Source organism: Propithecus coquereli, unplaced genomic scaffold, assembly GCF_000956105.1.
Source record: "Propithecus coquereli isolate 6110/MARCELLA unplaced genomic scaffold, Pcoq_1.0 Scaffold172, whole genome shotgun sequence".
Classification (NCBI taxonomy): domain Eukaryota; kingdom Metazoa; phylum Chordata; class Mammalia; order Primates; family Indriidae; genus Propithecus; species Propithecus coquereli.
In genome coordinates, this window is record NW_012141858.1 from 3385949 (window position 1) to 3396062 (window position 10114).

The window sequence follows — 10114 nt, forward strand, 5'->3', positions numbered from 1 at the left end:
GTTTATAGGATGTGAGGTTCTGGTTCTTGAGTGATAAATGAGTCTTAGCAACTATTTTTTTTTAATACTATGTTTTGTTTATAGCACATAGTTTTTCAAAGTATCTTCACCTTGTATTTACTTCAGAAAATGGCTTATAGAAAGTATAGGCATTCTCTGAGAAGGAAAAACAGGATTAGGCTATGCTTTACGGCTTCTGCTTTTACCTGTGATTTGGAGTCTTGATTTTGCTGTATGTCATGTGTGTCTGTTTATTTTAAGAAAGTATCAATTCTGAAAATGTTCTTGGTAAAATTTACGTGCAAGGGCTCTGTAGATTTCTAATAGGGCTGTTGGTAGAGAAAGATTAGTAAAACAAGGACAGTAGCATGAGCAGTGCTATTCTTGAATGTTTGTTTTGTGCCAGGCGTTGTGATAGGTGTTTTAGTCATTTAGTTCTCATTATGATGATGCATTGAGGATTAGATTCAGTTGAATAGAGCAGAAAACTCAAGATAATAATGGCTTCTTAAGATAAAAAAAAGATTCTTACGCAAGTAAAAAATGCCTGGAAAGGTAGACAATACTGGGTTCATATGATGGTTCCAAATCAACAGGGGTAGGCTGATAACTAGTATCTCTCTGCCACTAGTTATATTCCTGTTTTACGGATGAGTGAATAATTTGTCCGAGGTTACCTAGCCAGTGAGCATCAAGTGCATGTTGGGGCCAGGTTTACTTGACTCCATTGACTATGGTTTTTTCATTTTACCAGCAGCCTCAATTCTCTGAGAAGTTTAGTAATTTCTAGCAGTATCCTGTGTGTGTCTGAATCTTCACAGCTTCTTTTCTCTTATGTTGATTTTAAGCTAATGAAAGTGGACTTAACCTAGAAGCTTTACATTACAGCTCATACCTGTGTGTGTAACATATATTTGAAATAAAAGTTTCAAAATACTGTTTACTTTTACTATCTGTACTGTGCTCTTATATTTTCTGTTTCATATATTATTTTTTAAATAACTCACTAAGTTGATTTTGTGATCACTGGTCCAATGGACCAGTGCTTTATAGGTTGTAGGAGCTTGGTAAATTGGACTTACATGTTTTCTTTTAAATAGTAATTTGATAAAGTAGTTTTATAAGACTTACTAATGTAGCATTGAAGTATTTAATGCAATACTACCCTTCTATTTATTGTATAGGCTTTCTTTTGGATAAAAAAATTGGAGTAAATCAACCTAAGCGAATTGAAAATGCTAAAATTCTTATTGCAAATACTGGAATGGATACAGACAAAATAAAGGTAACAACTACATTTCTTGAAATTCTAATTTCTGACTGCTGTAAACTCAGGTTGGAATAATTTTCACTAAAAAATTTGAAGTATATATATGAATATTTATGCACTTACATGTATACCTTTTGGTATATATGTTGATGAAAATGTTGAAATATGCTATGGGACTCTTTAATAGTAATAATGAAACTGATGCTCTATTTATGCTTTTCTTTGTCTTAGATATTTGGTTCCCGGGTAAGAGTTGATTCTACAGCAAAGGTTGCAGAAATAGAACATGCAGAAAAGGAAAAAATGAAGGAGAAAGTTGAGCGTATTCTTAAGCATGGAATAAATTGCTTTATTAACAGGTCTGTGTTTGCTTGTGCTAACAATATTTGTCATCTGAGAAAGGAGCTTTTTTCCTACAAAAGTTTATGGAAATGGTTTATATTGGATTACTTCTGTTGAATTAGTGATTTGTTATTTAGGAACTGCTGTGCATATTTTTGCTCAAAATTATGGATTTTCATAGTTTAAACCATTAAATAATGGTTTATGCACACTCTTCTAGTGGACATTTAGTTTGTTGGCAAGATGCATTGTTAAATATAAAAATTCTTATAAATAGCCTTATTAAGATTTTAAATATTTAGTTTTATTGCTGTAGATTCCCAGAAATCAAAGCATTTAAATATATTTTCCTTTTTTCACTTGGACTTCATTTTTTCCACGTATAACTGTAGATAGGTTTTTGATTCATTACTGCTGAATTGCTTTCCAGAATTATGGGACCAGTTTATACAGTCAGCAATATAATAAAACCTGTTTTCAGTGCTAGCATGGATGCATTAGTATTATAATTTATAAATCACAAGTATAGGTGACAAATAGTTATCTTGTTCTAATTTGCATTTCTGTGGTTACTGGTGAGGTAAAAATGTTTCCTTGTTTTTTAGTCTAATGTAGTTTATCTTGTGAAGTAGCAGTTTTAAACATACTGCTTTTATGTATTTTATTTACAGGCAGTTAATTTATAATTATCCTGAACAGCTCTTTGGTGCTGCTGGTGTTATGGCTATTGAGCATGCAGATTTTGCAGGTGTGGAACGCTTAGCTCTTGTCACAGGTATGAGAAAAAAGCATTGATTTCTAAGAAACATAATGGTCCCTCTTGTGTTAACTTTATGCAACTCATTGTTGAAAATACAAAGAAGTCCCTTTAAGGAACTTAGAATCTCAACAGTTACTCTGAAATCTGATTTACACTTTTGGATACATTTAATTTAGTTATTTTAATTATTGTGAGTACTTATGTGTTGTGTATCTTTTATAGGGTACATGTGATGTTTTGACACAGGCATGCAACATGAACAAATCAGGGTAATGGGGTATCCATCATCACCTCAGGCATTTTTCATTTCTTTGTGTTAGGAACATTCCAGTTTCAGTTATTTTAAAGTATACTTTTTTTTTTTTTTGAGACAGAGTCTCACTTTTGTTGCCTGGGCTAGAGTGAGTGCCGTGGCGTCAGCCTAGCTCACAGCAACCTCAAACTCCTGGGCTCAAGCGATCCTTCTGCCTCAGCTTCCCAAGTGGCCGGGACTACAGGCATGCGCCACCATTCCCGGCTAATTTTTTCTATATATTTTTAGTTGTCCGATTAATTTCTTTCTATTTTTAGTAGAGACGGGGTCTCGCTCTTGCTCGGGCTGGTTTCGAACTCCTGAGCTCAAACGATCCGCCCGCCTCGGCCTCTGAGAGCGCTAGGATTACAGGCGTGAGCCACTGCGCCCGGCCTACTTTGTTATTTTTAATATTCCAAATTATATGCCAGGTTTGCCATAGGCACAGATTTCTTTTTGTTATGTTACTGCTTTAAACATAATAGATTTTTTTTCTCAGAAACCCATAAGATCACTGTTGTAAACATAATCTGAACAAACTAGAGGTTAAAAAAGGAGTCTTTATTGAGTTTATTCATTTATTGTTAAGTAATTGCTTTGTGTACAGTATAGTAGTATAGTCATAGTAGTTACCTTTATTGAACACCTGCTGTCTGCTGGAGAGAGGGTCAAGTACTTAACTTATACTTACATATTAGTTTTGTTAATTTTTAACAGTTTCCGAAAGTAATAGATACTGAAATAAGTGAAACAATCCAGCGATGTATGATGAAAGTTAATATACTCCAGCACCTTTCAGTGGAAGTATGAGTGATATAATCCCAGTTGTGCTGAGTAGAAATTGTGTTTACAAGTTAGATATGTCTATGTCTGCATCAAAATGACAGAGTGCAGCTTGTTTGTGTTTTCTTAAGGTAATGATTTCTCCAAGTAGTGCTCAAAACACTAAGTTTAGCAACTTTTATCTAAATGTTAGGTGCTTAAAAATGAATGAATTGAATAGGTAGGAAAGTTGGTTTGGCATCTGGGAATGAGAATTAAGGAGACCTGGGTTTTGAGATATGAAGTCACTAGGACTGTTATATTCTGTTTGGAACTGTCATGAATATTAGAAGAAATTAAAGTGTACTAATATTTGAAGAGTAGATTTGGTCTCATCCCAGAATGATTTCTTAAAACACTTTATAATTTGGAGATATTTTCCTTTCATTAATTATTTGGAAGTGGGTTTAGCTGCTTTAAATGTCTAAGAGATAAATGTTAATGATATCACATTCAAAGGATAACCTGATATCACAAGGTCTTGATACCTGAAATTATATCATACACACACACACACACCCACAGCCACACACAGCCACCCACGCACCCACCCAGAAGAAAGTTTACTGCATCAGTCAGACCAACTTTATGGCTGCAAAATTGATCCCATGGTGGCTCTCATCCTTGGGTGTTGAGTTGTAAGGTATATGACATTGAGTCTTGCAAATGTCAAGAAGTGTCTTGTGCTGGGCATGGTGGCATGTTCATGTAGTCTCAGTTACTTGGGAGGCTGAGGCAGTAGGATCACTTGAGCCCAGGAGTTCGGCTTTAGTATGCTATGATTGTGCTGTGAGTAGTCTACTCTATTGCAGTCTGGGGAACACAGCGAGACCCATCTCCTGAAAAAAAAAAAAAAAAGAAATATAAGCAGATGTAGAAGGATCAAATGAAAATACTCATAAGACAAGTAGTCTTTGTTTTGTTTCTAATTGCAAGAAGAAATAGACTAAGTCTTACTTTTGGATCTGATGTCCCAAGTATCTATCTTGTCTTTCATCTAAAACACAAAGCAGTCTCTGAAATTGCCCAACCAAAAATAAAAAGAACCTAAGCTTTTTATTTTACTTATTTTAAAAAGAAAATAGAGACGAGGTCTGGCTGTGTTGCCCAGGCTGGTCTCAAACTCCTGGGCTCAAGCTATCCTCCTGCCTTGGCTTCCCAAGGTGTTGGGATTACAGGCGTGAGCCAGTGTGCCCAGCCAGCAATCAATTTTTAAAATGTTAGATAACATGTTTTCTATCCATTACTGCTTGCTAGAAAACAGGAATTTTAAACCTGTCATGCATTTAATTAATACATGTTTATGTTTTATAGGTGGTGAAATTGCCTCTACGTTTGATCACCCAGAACTGGTGAAGCTTGGAAGTTGCAAACTTATTGAGGAAGTCATGATTGGAGAAGATAAACTCATTCACTTTTCTGGGGTTGCCCTTGGTGAGTCATTATGTAGATCCTGGTTAAGGTGTCTGAATCTTTGGTAGGCTCTGTTGAAGTGAAAGATGGTTATTATAGTTACTAGAAAATGATATCTTACAAGTCTTAATTTCTGAAACTTTAAGATATGATAAACATATATATTGTGTTTTGTTTCAGTCTCTTGAAGTCAGCCTCATTTCTACTATGCCTTAGTGAACATAGTTTTTTTTCTTGATTACTTGGAGCCATCACGAACCTGGATTGTTAGCAAAGAGAATGTGTAACAGTAGAAGATGCGTCAGCTTTCAAAACTTAATATTACAAACAACACCTACATAAATAATAGAAGGCAAACTGTTTTACATTTTATGATTTAGGTGGTCACTGTGACATAATATTGTTTTACCTTTAGGTGAGGCTTGCACCATTGTTTTGCGTGGTGCCACTCAACAAATTTTAGATGAAGCAGAAAGATCTTTGCATGATGCACTATGTGTTCTTGCCCAAACTGTGAAGGATTCTAGAACAGTTTATGGAGGAGGTAAGCATTTAGAAAATATTGAATGTATTTTCTTTTATTAAAAAGTACAAGAAGTGGTTTTAATGGTTCTTACAGAAACTTTATGTTGCCTTTGCATTTAATTTTAAAACGCTTGACATATCTGAAGGGAAGTCAGAAATTCATGTCTTGAAGATAACTAAGCGTAGCAATATATTTTTTTTTGGAATTTTAATCTGTAGGCTGTTCTGAGATGTTGATGGCTCATGCTGTAACACAGCTTGCCAATAGAACACCAGGCAAAGAAGCTGTTGCAATGGAGTCTTATGCTAAAGCACTGAGAATGGTGAGTTAATACAAATAAGAGATCTGAATTTAAATTTTGTGAGTAACTGATAGTTTTAAAATGAATAGAAAATGAATTGGTTAATGCCTCTTTTAAATTTGATTGTGGAGTATATCCTCTTTGTGAGCAGTAATTAAAAGGAACCATATTTTGCATTGTTTGCAAATGTTTAATTTTAACAAGCTGTCCTTCTACTTAGTAAATTAATGGTTCTGATAGAGTAGGTAGTTAATTGTTTTCTTCATTTTATAGTTGCCAACCATCATAGCTGACAATGCAGGCTATGATAGTGCAGATCTGGTGGCACAGCTCCGGGCTGCTCACAGCGAAGGCAATACAGCTGCTGGACTGGGTAAGAAATCAAGGGGAACTTTGTAGTGGTTGTTAAAAGTAATTGTCTTCAGGTTTTTTTCCTTTTTTGGTGGAGGGAGATAAAAGTTCTGGTGATAACCATGTAAAAGATTCCTGTGGCCCATGCTTTTGTAATCATTGTTGTATATACTTCAAAAATGTGTTTAACTTCATATTCTCAATATTGCCAAAACTGTTGTTCCATACGAGTTGTGATACTAGTTAGAAGATTTGTAACTATGACTATAGGATTTAAATACATAAATAGTACTCATAGTCTGAAAAAAGTGTAAATGACTGTGTCTCTTATATACTCAATGGTAACTCCTAATTTCATAGTGAACTTATTTTGAGAACATTCTTGAGCACATATCACAGATCTCCAACTCTCCAGGTCTGACAAGCCGTGTGTAGTACATTAAAGGAATAGTCTTAAGCAGGTAGATAATCCTGTCATTAAACAGGAGAGGGCCAATTAATAATCTTTCAGAAGATGAAGTAGAATTCTTACTGAGAAGTTGGGTAGATGACTTCTAAATTTTCTTTCAGTTCTTAAGATTCCATGTTAGTAGTGATAAGCAGATTTTTTGCAATAATTTTATATAGATAGGTGCAGATGAAGATAGGTAGAAAATTAATGTAAGTGGTTTAGTATTCTGTATAATTTTTTGTTATTTGACATTGGTGCCCTGTTAAAATAGGTGGATCAATAGTGTTTACCTTTTAATTTTTTAAAAGGCTTTCCTTGAGTGCATTTATAGGTGGATCCTCTTACTAAATCAAGTTGTTGGGTGTTGTAATTTTATTAATAACAGGATCAATTTCATTTTTTTATAAATCATTAGAGATGTTTTGATATAATAGTTTGTTAAAACTACTTACAATACTTTTTATTCAGATATGAGGGAAGGTACCATTGGAGATATGGCTGTACTGGGTATAACAGAAAGTTTTCAAGTGAAGCGACAAGTTCTTTTGAGTGCAGCTGAAGCAGCAGAAGTGATTCTACGTGTGGACAACATCATCAAAGCAGCACCAAGGTACTGGTAGCACTTGTATTTCTCAAAAAAAAATTACGCCGAAACAAAAGAGGAAGCTGTATTTGATAATCGTAATTAATGGAACAGTGGAGATGTTTTTGCCTAGATAAAAGTATTTCTGAAGTTATTTAAACTATGTAATCACAACTCTTACATTTAAGCTAGAAGAGCTTAGGAGGTAAGAGGGATGGGCAGCAGAATTTAAAGGGCACAAAAAGAGCTGGGCTTGGAAAGTCAAGTACTGCAGAGCTGGGGGTTGGGGAAGAGGGCTTGGTAGCAAGAGCTTAGACACATAACACGTGCAGGGTTTCTTAGTGTTTTTATGCCAGCAGTTCTTCTTTAATATTTAAAAAACTCATTCACACAAAAATGATTAAGTGGCAAGAAAATCTTAGTTCTTGAAGATTCAGTTAATTTTTAATAGCTTTTGTGAGTAGTTACCAAAACCATTCATTTTACTGTCAGTGGGAGTTCAGGGAGATGGGAAAATGTGGCTGCTTGGACTGGGAAATAATGGTGAAGATGGTGAGAAGGGATTGATACGGATATATTTTGAAGGTGGAGCCGGTAGGGTTGGATATAAGGTATGAGAGGAAAGAGAATTAAAGACAAGTCAAGGTTTTTGTCTGGAAAAATAGAGCTTCTCTTAGCTGAGATGGGAGAGGCTATGGGAGGGAGGAAGAAGGAAAGAAAATGGGGGTTTCAATTTGGGACATTAGGTGTCTCGTTAAGGCAGTTGGATAGTTGAGTCCGTAGTTTAGGGGAGAAGTTCAGGCTATAGTTACATGTTTAGGAATTGTCAGCCTGTATATAGTATTTAAAACTGTGAGACTGGTTGGATCTCTAAGAGTGAATGTTACAGCTAAAGAAGGAAAGGGATTTTAAGGATTGAAAGTTGGAGAACTGTTGTAAGTTTGGAAAGATGCAGAGCAACCAGCAAAGGACACTAAGAAGGAATGTACATGTGTGGAAAATTGTTAAAACTGGGTGATAGGCTCATAAGGATTCATTATACGATTGCTCTGCTTTTATATACATTTGACAATTTCTATAATATGAAATTCTAAAAGGGAGGGATGCCACTGTGGTAGGAAAACCAAGGCGTTGTCTAACAGAAGCCAAATGAAGAAAGTATTTAGGGAGAAGGGGCGATAACCTGCTAAAATGTTAATAGGCCAAGTAAGATAAGGACTAAAAATGTACCTTAAAAATTGGATTTAGTGGCCAGGGGCGGTGGCTCACGCCTGTAATCCTAGCACTCTAGGAGGCCAAGTTGGGAGGATTTCTTGAGGCCAGGAGTTTGAGGCCAGCCTGAGCAAAAGCGAGACCCCGTCTCTACAAAAAAATAGAAGAATTAGCTGGGCATCATAGTTTGCGCCTGTAGTCCCAGCTACTTGGGAGGGTGAGGAGTTTGAGGTTGCAGTGAGTTGTGATGATGCCACTGCACTCTAGCCAGGGCAACGGAACAAAACTTTGCCTCAAAAAAAAAAAAAAAATAGATTTAGCAACATAGAGAAGCCATTGATGATTTTGACAAGGGGATTTAACATGTCAAAACTGAAGAGGGCAATAGTCTGAGATAGGTTCAATAAAGACTAGAAAAGGGCAATTAGAGAAAGTGTTTATAGACCACTTTTTCAGGAAGTCTGTTGTGGATGGGAGCAGAGAAGTGGGAAAGTAGAGCAGTTAGAGAAGGTGTGGGTCTCACTGTGAAATCTCAGCCATGTTTCAGTGGGAGAGATTAGTAGAGAGGGAATAACATGCAGAAGAAGAGAGCAGTCCGCTAGGTAGCTTAGAGAGGGCACGGAGATCTAGAGGACCAGAGGAGGAGATGCTTTTAGATAAGAGCACGGGGAGTTTATCCATAGGTACAGGAGGGAAGTGGAGATATTATTGGAAAATTACACCCTTAAATTGAACTAAATTACAAAGGAATTGCTTTGTGCACAACTTTGCAGCACTCATTTCACTGGCTTGCTTGTATCAATGATAGCTGTCTGATTACTGTTAGAGGATGGAAAGTAGAAAATGATTTGGATGTCGAGAGAAAAGATGAACTGTGATGTAATGGAAAGAACACGGGGCTGAGAAATCCAGAGATTTTCTGATTGGGAGGATAGGTTAATGGGAAGCATTCCATATTTTGATAATAGGTGAGGGGAAAAGTTGACAAAGTTTTCTTGGAATAATAAAATGCTGTGATGCTTTCTGTTTTTAAGCAGAGTGACAGCAGAAGGTAACTGAGTTCTTTAAAGCTGTGGTCCCCACCTTGGGCTGCAGACGGGTATGAGTCTGTGGCCTATTAGGGACCCTGCTCTAGAGCTCCATCATCTCTCTCAGCCCCGTCCGTGGAAAAATTGTCTTCCATGAAACCAGTCCCTGGTGTCAAAAAGGTTGGGGACCACTGCTCTAAAGTGTTCTGACTTGGAGAGCAAGGTCACATAACCACACCTCCTCTCAGAAATTGTCACAATAATTCAGCGCCCTTATCCACAGATACATTTGAAATTCTGAGTAATTTGCAGTAAAAGAAAAACACAGGAATAATTTTGTTTAACTCAGTCTTCCCAAACTTACTGGACTGTGAACTTCTTTTTGATACTCCTTATTAACCTCCAAAGGACTTGTTTTTTTCAGGTTAGTGCCCTGTGGTTAGCATCTTGGTTCCCCCATAAGCTACTGGGGTTGGAAGGTTTGAGTCTGTTCATAACACTTTTTCAGCTGCTTCTCTTAACTGTTGGCGCTGGCCTTGAGAAGCAGTGTTTCTTAAGTTTTTGCTCCTTGAACAAATATTAAGTAAAAAAATTTGTTAGTGCCCTTACCATTCCCTCTTTCCAAAAGATTGTCATATACCCCTTTCACTTCATGGTCACCAAAGAATAAAAGATATCAGGGATAACATTGGCATACTTTAGTGAGTTACACTATCCAATCTCACCAGCTTATCCATTGGCAGTTTTTTTTTTTTTTTTTTTT

The 10114-nt window shown here is 36.3% G+C and overlaps 1 protein-coding gene across 1 annotated transcript in view; it reads left to right on the top strand.

Annotated features, from left to right (window-relative positions):
* CCT2 (chaperonin containing TCP1, subunit 2 (beta)) overlaps nucleotides 1-10114 on the top strand; it is a 16484-nt gene that overhangs the window by 5004 nt on the left and 1366 nt on the right. Inside the window, exons 8-15 of the mRNA XM_012642045.1 lie at nucleotides 1185-1285; nucleotides 1502-1629; nucleotides 2284-2387; nucleotides 4801-4920; nucleotides 5315-5443; nucleotides 5644-5747; nucleotides 6000-6099; nucleotides 6997-7138. Of these exons, the coding sequence (XP_012497499.1) occupies nucleotides 1185-1285; nucleotides 1502-1629; nucleotides 2284-2387; nucleotides 4801-4920; nucleotides 5315-5443; nucleotides 5644-5747; nucleotides 6000-6099; nucleotides 6997-7138 (928 nt within the window). The remainder of the gene's footprint in view (nucleotides 1-1184; nucleotides 1286-1501; nucleotides 1630-2283; nucleotides 2388-4800; nucleotides 4921-5314; nucleotides 5444-5643; nucleotides 5748-5999; nucleotides 6100-6996; nucleotides 7139-10114) is intronic.